We start from the raw sequence: 17349 nt of genomic DNA on the forward strand, positions 1-17349 counted from the left end.
AGGAAGTCCCTCCACCCCCTCTACTTTCTAAATTCTGGAGGGAGAGGAAGAGGGTATATAATATTGTAAAGCTTCTTAAGATAGTGTGACATGAAATGTCTAAACATTGAAATAAATTATCAAACAGCTTGGAGAACACCCCCCAAAACCTTGTATTCACAGGATGGATTCCCCAGAGAATGTTTGTCTGGCAATCTAAAGGTAAACATATCAGTAGAGGCATGTGTGTTGTAAAATTTAAAGTGCTGACCCACAGAGTACCTTGAAATTTGGGAAGATGTTCAGGTGGAAGCAACTCATGAATATGAGTTTGGAGGGCACTTTACAAGATTCAACATAATAATTTCTTGATTCCATTTTCAAAAATCTTTTCAATATTTAAGATTATTTTATGCTGTTACTCTTTAGGTCTGCATCATCTGTTCATTAGACCCTTGATGATTTTATTATGGTATAATCTCTAAACGATGCTTGATATTTATGCCTATCTACATGTATTTAATACTAAAACCAAAAAGGTAGATAGCACTTCAATATTATCTCATTCGTTTGTTTTATGAATTCCTTTTTACCTCAGCACTTGATACATTATTTGTCAAGTAGTCATGTGATCCTGAAAAATAAGTATTGTTTTGAAGATTCCCATTAAACACATAAATCAATTTGTCTTCCTGTGTTTCTCTGTATGCATCATGTTTACCCTTTCTTATAGAATACTAAGATGCCATTATCTTCATATGTCACAATTTATTTATTTAAGTTTCCCCCAATAAAGGTGTCTACTTTGCTTCTACAGAAAGTACTACTTTAAATATTTTGGTATATGTAGGTCTTTGTGTTCATCATTGACATCCTTGGGGAAGATACTGAACAACAGATTCTCTGGGTAAAAAGATTTAGATATTTTAGTCTGTTTATTTGGTTTTTTTTTTAAGCAATCAGGGTTAAGTAACTTGCTCAAGGTTACACGGCCAGTTATTTCTGGGTGTGGTGCTGAGTATCTGAGCCCGGATTTGATCCCCAGGTCATCCTGACACTGGAGCCAGTGCTCTTACTCGCTGAGCCACCTGGCCGCCCCTAAGCAATTGGGGTTAAGTAACTTGCTCAAGGTTACACGGCCAGGTGTTTCTGGGTGGGTGCTAAGTGTCTGAGCCCGGGATTCGATCTCCAGGTCTTCTCAACACTGGAGCCGGTGCTCTTACTCGCTGTGCTACCTGGCTGCCCCAGTCTGTTTATTTGACTAATTCCAGATCAAAAGCAGAACTCATGATATGATACCAAATCAGAGCTCTGCCTCACAATGCAGTAATGATCCTGCCTTTCCAAAACCCTTAGAATGTTTACAATGCTCATCTTTACCAGTTTGCTGAGATTTGAATGATTCCTTGATATAGTTATTAATTGTTTGAAATTCTTTTGAGAAATGTTTATTCATATCCTTTGGCATTTGGTAGGCAATGTTATAGTATCGATGATACTTTCAGGATTATGGAGTTTTACTGTTAGTGAGTTTGTTTTACTTGGCAATATCTACTTTTACTGGTATGTTATCTGAAAAAATGATTGAACTCATGCTTGTTTGTTCAAAAGCATAGTTAATTTTATTCTCTCCTCTAATTACATTTTGAAGTTTTTTTTTTTTAATTTCAAGTGTATTTTTTGTATATATGAAAACTGAGGTTTCTATTTTCTATTTCTTTGTAATTTTTTTCTTATTTTATTTTATGGGATAGTTTAGATGATTCCAGCTTTTAACTATTAATTTTAATTTTTACTCAAGCAAATACTATTACAATTTTTTAAAGCATCAGCAGGTTCCTAGAGGTGTTTTTGTTTGTTTGAAATAAGATGATTTCATTCATCATCTGCCTGACCCAAAAAAAGAGAGAAGTTGAGGAAAGCCACTTCCTCAAATGGCTTTTTCCTGTGGTATCCTAATTGTTTTCTTTTTCCCTAAGGTCTCCTTCCCTTCTCTAGGATGTTTCTATCTTATCATCTTTCATGGGATTTGTCCATAGTTGTTCTCGCTCTGCTCCCTTGACAATAACAATTCTCTTCCCTCAGACAGGGTTGGACTTTTAAAGGACAGTCTTTTCTATTACTTTCATAATGTAAACGTAGAGTTGAGTCAAAACAAACTCTTTCCCCATTGCAAGGACTTGTTTACATTTATTTTTTTTCTTTGCTCAGTTTACATTTCAAAGGTCTTACTCGGTTCTGGTTTACTTTGAGTTATTTAAAGTCTATGATTCCTTAATAGATTTTTGGTTACAGCTGTGAGATGGTTCAAACATTCTGGAAAACAATTTACTACAAGAGAAAAGTTTCTAAATTATTCAATTTTTTTTGACTCAGAGATCCTACCATAAGGTTCACAAACCGAGGAGGTCAATGGAAGAAAAAAAAAATGTCATACATGCTAAATTATCCTTAGTAACCCTTTGGGTAGTAACAAAATATTAAGAACAATTTATTCTTCATTTACCACCAGTTACTCTGCTTGTTTTCATTCAGCTTCATCATCATCATCATCATCATCATCATCATCATCATCACCATCCAAGACACCCAAGACAAACTGATCACCAGAGAATCTCAACACCAGGAAATCCATCATCATAAAGATTGCTACAACTTTGCTACTAACACCTTCTCAGTACCTTCAGTTGCTTCTGCCTGACTGGAGAGTTGGAGCAAAAATCTCTTCCCATAGTCTCCTTTTATAAAAGGTTCAAAATGTCAGCTATCTTTTTATTTGCTAACAACTACTCATCTCAGTTACAACTTTATCATCATGTTCATCATGTCTCATTTTTAATACTCTCTGACACTCCCCCTAAGTCCCCTGTTTTTCATTTTTATTTTAATTATTGTCTTCTCATTAGATTGTGAACTGCCTGAGGGCAAAGATTGTCTTTCTTTTTTTATTATTTGTATCGCTAGCGTTTGGCACAGTGCCTGATACATAACAATCATTTAATAAATGTTTGTCATTATTGTAATCATATGCTCTCATCAATTGTGTATGACTGAGTTAGCTGTAATTCATGAAAGATATGGAATTGCATTACTCTATAAGGAATGATGAATATAAGAGTTAGAGAAACATAAAAAGACCTGGGTGAACAGGAGAAGTGTAAAGGAATCAGGAAGAAAAAAACCAGCAAAAACAATGAATAATAATATATAAATGAAAACAATACTAAAACAATAGAATTCAGAGCAAAAGCAATGATTGATGTTGGTTCCAGGTAAGTGATACAGAAACATATCTTTTACTGTTGAAAAGCAATATATACAATATATACAACAATAGATTATTGTTGTAGAATTGTGTATATTCTAGTTTATGTTTGCCAAATCAGATGGTTTGTCTATTTTTTTTTTCTCAGAAGAGAGGACACTGAATAGAGGTATTGGGAAGTTATAGTTCTCTCCCAAATAGCATGGATAACAAATCCCCTGAAGCAGTCAAATTATTTAAATTCTCACTGTGTATTTCTACTTTAATGGAACCAGTTACCATATTTTATATAAATGTAACTTTGAATAGTATGAATTCAAATATATGTAACCATCTTAGGACATTCATTATTTGAATTAATAGTGACCTAGCTGCTAAATGTACCAGTGGAAATTTTGCTTTCTTAAAAAAAAAGTCAAAGAGTCAATGAAAAAAAATGCTGAATCTTGATTCAGTCAACTGTGGCTTGAATCATAACTCTTTCACTGTATGACCTTAGACAAGTCATGTCATCTCTTGCTTCAGTTGTTTCATCTATAAAATGAGTGGGTTTGACTAGATTGCCTCCAAGGACATTTCCAGTTCTAAAACTTTTAACTAAATCATTTTCTTTAAATCACTTCTATTTTAGGTAATGATGTAACTAGAGTCTTTGGGGTGTGAATGTGAACTGATATGTTTGAAGTAAAAATAATTCATAAGATTTATTAGGGATCTTGAACCATTGCAAAGTTAATAAAACTCAAGACAATGATTATATTCTTAACTTTGGTATAATAGACTGCTTGGTTTAGAGACAGCAAGACTTATATTTAAATCCTATCTCTGCCACTTACTATATAGCTATGTTAATATGAACATGTTTCTTAACCTCATTTTATTCATCTGTAAAATGGAAGTGATAAAACCTTTGGTATCTACCTTTCAAGGCTGTTTTCTAGCTAATGTGATAGCAATGTGAACTTTGCAAACTTTAAAATATTATGTGAATTATTATTATAATTCTTGAAGTTTTAAAAAGCATTTTAAAACATTTTCTCATTTGAGTTACACAATCACTCTTTGAAGTAGCTGCTAGAGGTATTACTTTTCCTATTTTATAGCTAAGGGAATTGAGGCTCACCAAGGTTAAGTGACTTGCCCATGGTCATTCAGATAGGAAGTGTCAGAGGCTAGATTAAAATTGAAATCTTCTTGCCTCCAAGTTTGCCAATCTATCATTCTACCATGCTATTATTCTGATCATAAAGGCTCATTGAAAATGTTGAATTGTCTTATAAATGAGTTATGGTTGAAGCTCCTTTAATGGCATAAAAGCCACTATAGTCAGACAAAGCAGTGAATTCATTGTTTATCATTAAACTCAAAAAGCAGTTGTGCAGATACTATCAATTTAATAATAAAAACAATTTGGGGTCGAAGTTAAGGTTAGTTGGGATGAGAGTCAAGGTTTTTAGGATACTCTCTAAGAACTCCCTAGGTATTATTATTATTGAAAGGGATTTTTCTTCCACATGAGGCCTTGGGAAAAGGATTGAACCTGGGACTTCCGCTGGCATATGAAACTCTCAGATGAGAAAAGTCCTTCTAACAGTGCAGGTAAGCACCATTTCTGTAACTTTGAGTATTAGCCTTAGAGAGATTTTTAGCACTGAGAGGTTGTGTGCCTTGTCCTAAGGTAAAACTTCCAGCTTCCAGGACAACTCTGTAGGAACTACAACACATTTCTTCTATACTAAATGCCCAATATAAAGAAAATTTTCCTTTCTTAATTCTGTATGCTTGTAACCCACATGTGTATAAATTCAGACAGACAGAGACAGTAATTCTTTTCGGAAGATCCAGGGAAGTAATCGCTGGATTTCTAACATTTTTAGTAGCCAGAGTTGCCTTCCAATCATATCACCATTCACCAGGGTTTCTTACACTTAACCAGTGAAAAAGAAATATGGAAAAATATTTTTAGCATAGGAGATATGTGATTCTGGGAAAGAAGAACTTTATAAAAAGACATTCTTGGTGGAGGGGCTACTGTCTCTCTGCCAACGCCATGCCTGCCCTCAGACCCCTTGTGAAGCCTAAAATCAAGAAGACGATGGAGTTCATCGGGTACCAGTCCGACAGATATGTCAATATCAAGAGAAGCTGGCATAAACCAAGAGGCATTGACAACAGGGTGCGAAGGAGATTCAAGGACCAGATCTTGATGCCTAATATTGGTTATGGAAGTAATAAGAAGACAAAACACATGCTGCCAAGTGGATTCAGGAAGTTTTTGGTGCACGATATCAAAGAGCTAGAATTACTCCTGGTGTGCAACAAATCATTCTGTGATGAAATTGCTCAAAATGTTTCCTCAAAGAATTGCAAAGTTATTGTTGAGAGAGCTGCTCAGCGAGCCATCAAGACCACCAATCCAAAGGCTAGACTGAGGAGTGAAGAAAATGAGTAAGAAGCTTTGTATATTTTTATTTGTGTTAAACCCTCAAACTACAAAAAAAATAAAATAAAAAGACACTCTTGGTTCATTCATTTTGCAAGTAATAAAATACATATATATAATCACATTATATATATATGTATATATATGCACATAGTGTATATGTGTGTATGAAGTTTTCCAAGCACTATTATCGTGTTTTTTGTCAAAATATATCTGTACTCTTTGTAAAGACGGTGGTATATTTTTCCCCTTTTGTCTACCCAGGTGGCTTCTAAGGATAGAAAATGTGTTTACTGGCATCATTTCTTAGAATTTTTTTTTGAATCACTATTTATCATTTAGTAAGTGTTTTGTCTGTGCTTTGTCTGTTCACTGGCACTGACCAGGCTTTTCCTGCTAAAGATCAAGGCGTCTTGCCACTGGATGCAGTTGACATCACTCAGTGAATGTCCTGCCAACTCTTCCTGTCCACCAGAGGCCTGGGGAGGGGGGGGAGGGGAAACAACAATTTTAGATTATGGAAAAAGAGACAATCTGGTTTTGACACATTCAATTGTTGCCAAATGCTATTTCACCATAAGGATTTTAACCACAGTCCCTGAACATAAACCCAAGGGTCTACGCTCATTAGCAAGGGTTTCTGTAGCTTGTTTCAGTAAGTCCAATGGGCACTTATAAGTGTTTATGTGGGTTTCCAGGCAAAGAAGTTTGATCCACCCCCTAATTTCCGATTTTCCACTTTCCCAGCAGAACGATTTACTCTCATTATCCATTAACCTGGCAAAGTGGTTCTGTTAGCCCTCATTTATCAGTACACCATGTTTTATTCATTACCATTAGAGGGGTCTTGTGTTTTGAACACCTAAAATAATACAGGTAGAGATTTAGGGTTTCTTTCTCTTGTTTTGGTATATGTGACTTTTTAACTCATGTAGGTTGCAAAGCTACTTATTATTTCTTGACTTTCCTCACAATATAAAATTGCTTGTGGTTGAGACACACCATGGCATAGAGTATAGACCTCCAGTTAGGAAGTGCTGGATTCAAGTCAGATTTCTGGCACTTAGGAGCTCTGTCACAACTTGTAAAACATCTAATCTTTCTGAACCTCAGTTTCCATGGCTTTAAAATGACAATAATAATAACCAGAGGGCTTACCTTAAAAAGTATTGCAAGTTTCAAATTAGGATCTTTCAGATCCTAAAATACTATACAGATATTAGTAATCATTATTATAGTTTATACTTTTAAATTATATTTAGATATACTGTTCTTTAGTTGTTTCTATTTTTCAAGACTTTAAAAACATCTCCCTACTACCATTAATAGTCTTTGTGGTTTCCTCCAAAATGTTCACCACCTTTGTATTATATGTCCCAACCTAGTCTCCACTCCCACCCATGGGATTTTTTTACAAATTCTTTTTTTTATTGAATTTCTTCCTTCCTCACCCCAGCTCTTAAGGTAACAATCAATCTAGCAAAGTTTTACCTATTCATGAAAAAAAGAGAATGAGTAAAAGGTGAAAAGATAAAGTGTGTTATAATGAGCCCCAATAATCAACAGTCTTTAAGAGCCCACCCTGAGTAAGGCATAATATTAGGTGATAGGGATATGAGACAAAAATGAAATAGTACTTGCTCTTAAGGAACTTACATTCCATTGGAGAATATACAATATGAAGTAAATATGTAGAGATTAAATACATGGTACTCTAAGGGGGCAGGGAAAGGTTAGCAGTTGGAGAGATCAGAAAATCCCTCCTTGTTAGAGCCACTAATCATCTCTATGACTTCTTAGTATGGCATGAAAAATATGCTACAGACATTCTTCCAGAGTGAAGATGGATGAATGGAATGGTAAATACCTTTGGTCCTTCCTCACAGGGAGGCTGAGGCTGGTGGATCACTTGAGTCAAAGACTTCTCAGATAGAGTATGGCAAAGTCGATTACATGGTTTGACAAAATCTTGCATCAATATGGTAAATGCCTGGGGAAAAGAGGACCAGCAGGCTGCCTAGGGAGGAGTAGGCATACCCAGTTTGGAACAACTTCTGTACCAATCAGTATTGCTATGGGGCTATAATCCAGCCTAGGAACAATAGGGAGACCCAGACTACAAAAAATGAAAGAATTTTTTAGGCACCTTGGTAAGGTGGAAAGAGCTTTGGATTTGGAATCAGAAGTAACTCACTACAAACATCACAAGTCACTTAATTTCTCTGGAATATAGTTCATTCATTTGCAACATAATAATGAAAATAATTTCATTGTTGTTATTCAGTTGTGTCTGACTCTCCAAAACCCCGTTTGGAGATTTCTTGGCAAATATAATGAAATAGTTTGCCATTTCCTTCTCCAATTTATTTTGCAGATGAGGAAACTGAGCTAAGTGACTGGAGCAGGGTCACACAGCTACAAAATATCAGAGCTCAGATTTGAACTGAAGAAGATGAGTCTTCCTGACTCTGCATCCAGTGCTCTATCCACTGTACCACCTAGCTGTCCATAATAATAGTCACTAGCATTTATATGGTGCTTTAAGATTACCACATTAAAGCACTTAATAAATGTTATATCATTTTAATTATTATATTTAATTAAATCTAATTAAATTTAATTAAAATTATTTAATTTAATTAAATATTATATCATTTTACCCTCACAAAAACCCTGGAAGGTAAGTGTTATAATTAGACCCATTTTACAGTTGAAGAAACTGAGGCAGGCAGAGATTAAGTGACTTGCCCAGGCTCACTCTGCCAATAAATGTCAAATAAGATTTGAATTTAGGTCTTCTAGATTCTGTATCTAGAACTCTTACCATTATTTCACCACCTAGCCATGACTTAAATGACCGGTTTGGACAAGACAATCTCTAATTCCCCTCCCAGCTCCATCAGAGGTCTTATGATCTATTATCTACCCATCCTCAAGGAATGTATTCAGCCAGAAACTGAAAAATGACTAACCAGAATCAATGATGAAATTGAGTTGACCTCTTCAGGGTAGAGAGAAGGGCAGTTATCATTGCTACAAAAGCACCATCAGAGTCCAACAAAGAGCTACACTTAAGGAAAACTCCACAAGAGAGAAAGGGCCTTCCAATCAGGAGTTCTAGAATTATCCTTTGTTCACAAGAGCTATCCTAAACTTGAGCCCACTCTCCCTAGGAACTTTGTACAGACAAAAGAAGAGTATGCCCTTGGTTTGCGGGGATTTTTCTTTAATATACCACATTAAAATTACACGTTTAAAAAACACACTTAAAATAATCTAATCAACAGCAAGTGAATGAGAAGGGAGCTTGTGAAAAAAATTGCCGGATAGCTCAGACCCTTCAAAACTACCTGTAGAATCCTGAGGGGATAAATAGTCAACTGTCCTCTGGAGATCCACCAACTGGAAGATAAGCTGGAGTAATAGTCCCAGTGCAGGTGTTACACATGTTAAACTAAATACACTATAGCTTCTGGTCCCAACCAGATATATCGTCCATAGTAGACCAAGTAAATTCAGGATATTATTTAATTCACATCTCTGAAATTAAATAAAATTAACTCTCAATCAATTGTTCTAAGGCATGGAAAGTATGATCAAAGGTATCAGACATTGGGTGGTAACACTCCTAAGTGGGGCTGAACCAGATTAAAAGAGAATTGCGATGTTGAAATCGAATTGGTATCTATCTATATCTCTCTATCTCTTTGTCAGTTTCAGTCTTTGTCTCTGTCTCTCTGTATCACTCTCTTCTCTCAGTCTCTCTCTACCTCTCTTTCTCTGTTTATGAGTCACTCCACTTGTGTTATTTCATTTCTGTTTCACAACATCCCAGTAAGGAGTTGATATTACTAATCTATTTTACAGTTGGAAAAAAACTGAAACACCAGAGGTTAAGTGATTTTTCCAGGGTTCCATGTGAGTGAATGTCTGAGGCAGAATTTGAACTTAGATCTTCCTACCAGTCCAGCTGTCTATTCATTATACCATGGTGCCTTTTGAATCTAAATATCTCAAAATTCCATTTCAGAATTTATAATGAAAATAACTTTATGGCACAATGTAAATTACACTGCATTAGGGTTAGAGGATCTGGATTTGAATTTTAACTCTGCTATGCTACCTATGTGATTTCAGTCAATTTTCTTGACTTACCTCTTTGGATCTCAGTTTCCTCATCTGCAGATGAACTGGTTGGACTAGATGACCTCTAAAATATCTTCCAGCTCTAACTTTTTATCCATTTTTCAAACCCAAACTCCATGTTTGTGTCCAAATTTGACCCCATAGATTTGGATTTGATATTTATTATTTTAAAAAGAATGGAAATATTTGGGAGCTAGAGGAAAAGGAATCAAGTTCTAAATTAAATTAAATTAAGATAGGCTTCAAAGGTCAAAATAATGTAATCATAGAAAATATCCAATTATCTATTGTATGCTGACTACATATAAGTATACCTTCTAGGGAATCAGAAAAGAAAAATATCTCTACCCCTAACATTCAGTTACCAATCCTCCTCCCCAGTTGCTGTCTTCCATCTGAAATTGCCTTCCATCTACTCTAAATAGATCTTATATATACATGGTTCTTTGAATGTTTTCTCCCCCATTAGAAAATGAATTCCTTGAGCTTTTTACCCCCTTTGAGTACAGAGCACTTATTTCAGTGGCTAGCACAAAGTAAACATTAATAAATTCATATTGATTGACTAAATGACAAGACATTGGCAAAATAGAACACACCTTCTTATCCTCCTTTCACATATTACTCCTCTTTAGTGCAAAGGGAGGGAAAATGCCAGAAGCCTAAGTGAACAAACTCAGAGAACTATAGTTCACTTTCAAATGACATACAAACAAAGACTGTGAGCAGGGAATTATTTCAAGGTGGGAAAGTAGTGATCTGAACCATGACAGCGCAGCATAGGATGGGATGCAGCTGCCTTCTCAATGCATTCCCTCACCTTTAGAAGTTCAGAATTTTGAAAATCTAACATTCCAATAATAGATATTATTATCACATTCCCACGTTTAACTCTATCCTGAATGTGACATTCCCTTTCAAAGTGTCAATCAAAAATCCAATGTTGCATTAACTTCTAACTTTCCTGCACTTAAAATGCAAAAAGCTTCATCCTCTATGAACTAATATGCCTCTTTGCTTTTCTGGTTAAATTAGAAATCAATCCAAAACTCCGCCATTTTCTTTTCAAAATTGGAATAGCCTCCATTGGGATTGCCTTTTCCTAGAACAAGTGACTTGATCTTTCTATCTTTTTTGAAACATGTTTGATTGATTTTTTTCATCTTCATATCAGTTGTTTTGGTGGGGGGGGGGGGGGGGGGAGAATCACTCTCTTCTCCAGAATGAGCCCTGGCTTTTGGCAGAGAAACAATGAAGCAAAAACATGTAAAACAAAGACTGCATTTGACATCAGAGCTGTTATTCTGTTCTGCCAGTCTTTATATCTCTTCCATTTCATCAGAAGTCCCTCCAGACCTTCACTGATTTTCCAGTTATTCAGAGTTGTTTCCTGTTATTGATCTTTTTAATTTGTATATCTGTGTGTAGGTGTATGTGTTGCATGTGAGAGTATATATTGTTCTTTTTGGCTCTGCTCACTTCACTATGCATTCATTAATGCATATATTTCTTTTAAATCTGCATATTTATAATTTATTATTGCACAACTATATTTCATTGAATTCCTAGGGAACAGAAGTTCTTAACCTGGTGTTCCATAACTTCTTTTTCTTTTAAATTTGACTATTTTGATAGACATTTCTCAATATAATCGGTTTCTTTATAATCTACTGTATTTTGTGCATTTAAAAATATAATTCCGAGAAGGGGTCCACAGGTTTCACCAAACTGTCAAAGGGTTACATGATACATAAAGGATGAAAACCTTTGATACAGATACCTACAAAATACATTACATAAACTGTATGTATATGTGTATGTGTGTTTTCAAAGACTATCACCTATTGAAAGAGCTTTGACACCACCACCCCCCTTTCCAGACTGCTGCTGATTTTCCTAATCACTTTGCATTTATTTGTAAATATTCCACACTCTCTTAGGGATAAACCTGTCATATCATCATATCCTCCCAATAGGATATAAGCTCCTTCAAGGCAAGAGCTTTCATTTTTTTGTTTGTTTCTTTGTTTTGCTTTTTGGAGGGCAATTTGGGTTAAGTGACTTCCCCAAGGTCACACGGCTAGTTTTTGTGTTAATTGTCTGGGGCCAGATTTGAACTCAGGTCCTCCTGATTCCATGGCCAGTCCTCTATGCCACCTAGCCGCCCCAAGAGCTTTCATTTTTGTGAAGCAGTGCACTGGACCTGGAGTCAGGAAGACCTAAATTCAAATCTGACCTCAGATACTTCCTAGCTGGATGACCCTGGGCAAGTCCCTTAACATCACTTTGCTTTACTTTCCTCATCTATAAAATGGGAATAATAATAAGCACTTATCTCACAGGTTGTTGTGAAGAGCAAATGAAATAATACTTGTAATGTGTGTTCTGTAAACCTTAAAGCACTATCTAAATAACAGGTATCATTAGGATTGTTGACATTGTTCCTGACACCATGCCTGGCTCATCAGAGATGTTAATGAATTCTTGCTAATTGATTGATTCATAAACTATTGTTTCCTTCAGCCATTACCAAGTCAAAGATACTCGATTTATTTCCAGTTCTTTGCTGCCACAAGAGTGGTGCCATCAATGGTTTAGTATACATGAGACCTTCGTCTTAGTCTTTGAATTCCCAACAGTTATGGAAGCACCGAATTAAAAGGTATAGACAGCTTAGTCACTTGCCCTATGTGATTCTAAATTAACTTCCAAAATGATTGTACAAATTCGCAGCTCCATGAAGTCATATATTAACTTTAATAACATCACATTTATTTGTCAGCCAACAATCCTTGGCGTTTTACATTTGCACAAATTTTTCTAGGACTTCATTGTTGTACACCCTCTGGGATTACTCCCCCTCACCTAGTGCCACATAGGCAAGTTGGGTCAGGATGGGAAGATAGTAAAACCTGAGGGGCTAAGTTTCTGGTATTGGCAATCATGTGCTTTTCATTGGACTGTGAAATTTCGTTTGTAATATTTAAAGTGTTATTTCATGCAGATACGCTCTTATATTACACTATCTCTTCTTATTTTGTAGCCATTGTTTTTTTTTACCAATGTAAAATCTTTTTGATGTTATAAAATCAAAATTATTTTGTCTTTTATAGTCTCTTCTATTTCTTTTTCATTATTAAGAAAACTCCTCCTAACTATGGTTGTAAAAGGAGTCTCATTCTCTTTTATTAAAAAAAATCATATGTCCATTTTTATTTAGGTCTCATATCCATTTTGATGTTTTATGGATATTGATCAGAAGTGGGAGGGAGAGAATTCTTCCTTTAATCAAACATTGTTTTTCATTGTTTCTGCTTTTTGCTTATCTGGTCTGTTCTGTTTATCTCCTTTTTTTCATTTTTAATAGTACCAAATAATTTTTGTGACTATTGATTTTAATATAATTTATGGTCTGGTGTAACTATATACCTCTCATTCATGTTTTCTCAAAATTTCTCTTCAGTTTCTAAAACTGTTCTTCCAAATCAAGAGGGTTTTGTTTTTTAGTTTTGGTTTGTTTGCTTTTGGTCTGGCTATAGAAAGTGCACCTCCCCTCCCAGGTGATTTGCTTCCTATGATAGTAATTCTATTAATTAATTTATGTAACAAGGTCATTTTTTATTAATGTGGCATGGCCTAACCATAAGTAGTAATTAGATCTTTAATTATTTGTCTTCACTAATTTCTGTAAGGAATGTTTTATTGTTATATTTTTTAATATTCATCTTGCTGATGCCTTTGTAATATAACTACTAGTTATATATCTTATACTTATTTTGAATGGAATTCTACTTATTGTTTCTTCTCTTTTTTGGTAATATATAGAAATGCTGATGAGTATCTGAATTCATTATGCATACTGCTGCCTTGTTGAAGTATCTAATTATCTCAATTAGTTTCCTCACTGATTTTCTGTCATTTTCAAAGTATACCATCATATCACCTGCAAAAAGGAATAATGTTATTTCTTCTTTCCCTATGCTTATATCTTTAATGTTGTTATATCTTATTTCTATGCTAGCATTTCCAGAACTGTGATAAAGAAAAGTAAGGAGAGGGAACATTCCTGTTTTAATATTAAAACTAGAAGGAGTTTTGAGGGCATCTTGCTATACGCCCTCTTTTTGAAAGTTAGAAAGGTCTAGAAATCTTAAGACATGCCAAAGGTCACAGACCTGACTAAGAGGAGAGTCAGGACAAAGTCTAAATCTTCTGGATCTCAAATCGGTGTCCTGTCCAACTTGCCAAGTCTGAGTAATCAAGTCTATATGCTGCTTGAGATATTTGAGGCTTATGCTCCTCTTATGAAATGTGTGCAGATTCTCCTCTTCTCCAGTATGTCATACAGTTACCTGCCAGACTGATATTCCAAAGCACAGGTCTTCCATAGCACTCTCCTGCCTACTAATCTCAGTGACTCTATATTTCCTTTGAGCTAAAATACAAATCCACATAATGATAGAATGTGAGAGTTGGAAGCGACTTCCAAGTAGACATCTTGTCTAATTGATGCTTGAAAGAAATCCCCACTGTAACATGCAAATGGTACATACCGGTTTTCTTTGAAGACTTCCAAGGAACAAGGAACCAACCAACTCTCAGAGCACCACATTATACTTTAGGATAACTCTATTTGCTAAAAAGTTGTTAAGGTTATTCTTTTCCCACTTGGCTTCAAATCAATTTGCCCTTTGGCAAATTCTACCCCATTGTTCTTGATTGTTCCATCTGTGGGGAAACAAAACAAGTTTAGTCTCTACTCTATATAACAAGCCCTGAAAAAAATTGTATTATATCCACCCTGAGTTTTCTATTCTCCAGGCTAAACCTGCTCAGTTCATTCAACCAATCTTCCTGTGACAAACTCCTACCAGAAACATAGTAAGCACATTTAATTTGACTTCTCTTGTTTGTCCTTTAAAGGCCTTAATAGCCTGTCTTCCACCTAGAATAGTGACCATGTGGTGCTACTTTTACTCAAAAAATAATCTCTACTAAAACATATGCAACAAGTGGTGAACATTTATCCCCATTAAAATATAGAATGCAACATCTGTAGTAATTTATTAGAGGAAATGATCATTACTCTTTAGAAAACTCAGTAACATGACTTAGGTTATATAGCTAATTGTAGATTTCATATAATGGAATGCCCAAAAGGATGAATATTTTTTCATGCCTAGTTTGTTTATGTAAAGACTTGGCAGTGGTGGTGTCTTGAAGGGGTACAACTTCATTACATTTAGAGCTATTCCAAAGTGAAATGACCTACTGTAGCAGCAAGCACCCCAGCATCCCCAGGGTGTCTGCCAACACAGGTTCTTAGATCTGCTTTGTTAAAGGAAAGCAACTCAAAATGGGTTAACGAGCTTATTTTAATCAGTCAAATATGTATCATTTACCTAGTTCAGGGGAAAAAGGTCAGCACCCCAAACTTCAGAATATACAGACAGAATTATCAAGACAGAGAAACAGATCAAGTGGACAGTTTTCCAAACTGTCCAACCATTACATCCATACCAAAACAACATCTGGGTTTTTCAAAGCCGGGGGACTCTCAACAACGGCTTCCCAGAGTTTCATCTGATCAAATCACAGAACACTTCTCAAAGTGAGCCCCAAAACACAGCTACACATCAGGGCTTATATAGCCTTCTCCTGGCTCAGAGAATATAACAACCTTATTGACTCACTGGCCAATCAAAAAGTATCTACTGAAAAACAAGCCTCCCACCCCAGGCTCCAGGTGCACTTTAGCCTAGGGGCAGGGAAGATCTTAAAATTCACATTCCCATTACACCTACCTCAAAACCTTGTGGGTTCCCGAGGTCTTCAAGTAGAGGCTGTATGACCACTTGTTGAATAGTTTACGAGGGTTCCTTTGGTTTATTGGTTGGACTATATGACCATTGAGTAAGGTCCCTTAAAATTCTAAAATTTTGTGATTCTATAATATCTGGTGGGACTAGATCGATACTTCTCAGAGGTATTAAATAGTATCACAGAGTGACTTTTTATAGGCTTTAACAAAAGACACAATTGAGAAAGTAAAGTAAATTCCATCCTGCAGCTTAGAGAAAATAAAACTCCAATCAGGGTGTGTGTGGAGAAATAAAATCAAACCTCTCCAAAAAAAGAATAAACCAACAGCAAGCAACCAAAGGAATCCCATAAATTAGAGAATTCTCAAGACAAGGGAGGATGTGCACTTATTCCTCTGGGGATCACAGTTTAAAGGAATTAGGGTAAATATTGTGGATAAGAAAAGAATCAAGAAGGACAAGACAGTCAGGAATTCAGTGTGATTTGTCTTTGAACAGGAGCTGGTTTGTTATTATAATGAAATGAACCCCTGCTGGCACCTTTTCCGTGACTTGTTTCCAATCCCTTTGAGATTTCCACCCTTCAAAAGGAAGGATGTGGATTATTAGACTCTTAGTAGGGGGTACCAGGGAAATCTATGTTGCTCTAGGTCCAACCCAGCAGTTGCGGATTAAGACATGATTGAATGGATTGGCTAATGTCTGCCTCCTACTCTGAAGAGAACCTCAAAATTCTGACAGGATCACCCATATCGTAGTTTCTATAATAAAATGTCTTTTTCTATTCCCAATTCTTTGTTGGGGAGTGTTGTTGTTACTGCTGCCTCCCACCCCGAGAGCCATCAACAGTCTTGAATCTCAATGGTGGATAACTAATAGCCTGCACCTGCCAATGTCTTCTCTACACCATGATTTTTCTATTTAGGAATAAAAATAAACAAACAAAGAAAACAGTCCTTAACGTTTTTTGGAATAGAAAAAGTTGTGATCTTTTTTCATTTAATCACTGTAGAATTGGAATGATTTGGATGAATCTATTTCAGATAACTTTTATGATCACAATCTATGTTAGGAGAAGAATGATTTCCTCCTTTTTCTTTCTTTACTATGAAATTTTCCCCCTAAAAACTCACTTTACAAATAAACATACCAATGTTTTGATAATTGATCAATATAATTGGGCAGGGGATAAGAACATCTGCCCATGAATTTGAATATAAACTGAAGATAAAATACTATTTTCTGTTTATTTATTTTCTTTGGACCTGTGGATTCAACTGTAATAAGAAATTCTCTATAACTCTCCTACAATTTAGAGACTTGTAACTGATTGTACTCAGAGTTCAAGTGACTTGCCCAGAATCAAACAGTCAATATGTGTCAAAGACAGAACTTGACAGGTGTTCTTAAATCTAGGCTAGTTCTGAGTTCATTATGTCATGCCACCAATTTATTTATTTAAGGATATGTGTATGTGTGGGTGTATGTGTGTATGCTATATCAAGAACTATATCCATGCATCTCAAAGCATTTTCCTCAGGAGGATTGGTACTCCTTCCATCAATGTAGATTATAACTTCCCTATGTTTTGGAAGAAAATATTTGATAGTGTCTGGGCCCCCAAAGCCATCATTCCAAGGCCAGCTTTATCTATCTATCTATCTATCTATCTATCTATCTATCTATCTATCTAT

At 35.5% G+C, this 17349-nt stretch overlaps 1 protein-coding gene across 1 annotated transcript; it reads left to right on the top strand.

The window, feature by feature from the left end:
• The first annotated feature begins 5294 nt into the window (after window positions 1–5294).
• On the top strand, window positions 5295–5696 carry LOC138166110 (large ribosomal subunit protein eL32-like). The gene has a single exon (XM_069094529.1). The coding sequence runs from the start codon at window positions 5295–5297 to the stop codon at window positions 5694–5696; it is 402 nt and encodes a 133-aa protein (XP_068950630.1).
• The last annotated feature ends 11653 nt before the right edge of the window (window positions 5697–17349 follow it).

Source organism: Petaurus breviceps, unplaced genomic scaffold (assembly GCF_028583685.1).
Source record: "Petaurus breviceps papuanus isolate PSGF00001 unplaced genomic scaffold, PetGlider_PUasm1.0 220, whole genome shotgun sequence".
Taxonomy (NCBI): domain Eukaryota; kingdom Metazoa; phylum Chordata; class Mammalia; order Diprotodontia; family Petauridae; genus Petaurus; species Petaurus breviceps.

What these genes read in the sequence shown, in the direction of transcription:
- LOC138166110 (XM_069094529.1), top strand. Translation starts at nt 5,295, where the DNA reads ATGCCTGCCCTCAGACCCCTTGTGAAGCCTAAAATCAAGAAGACGATG.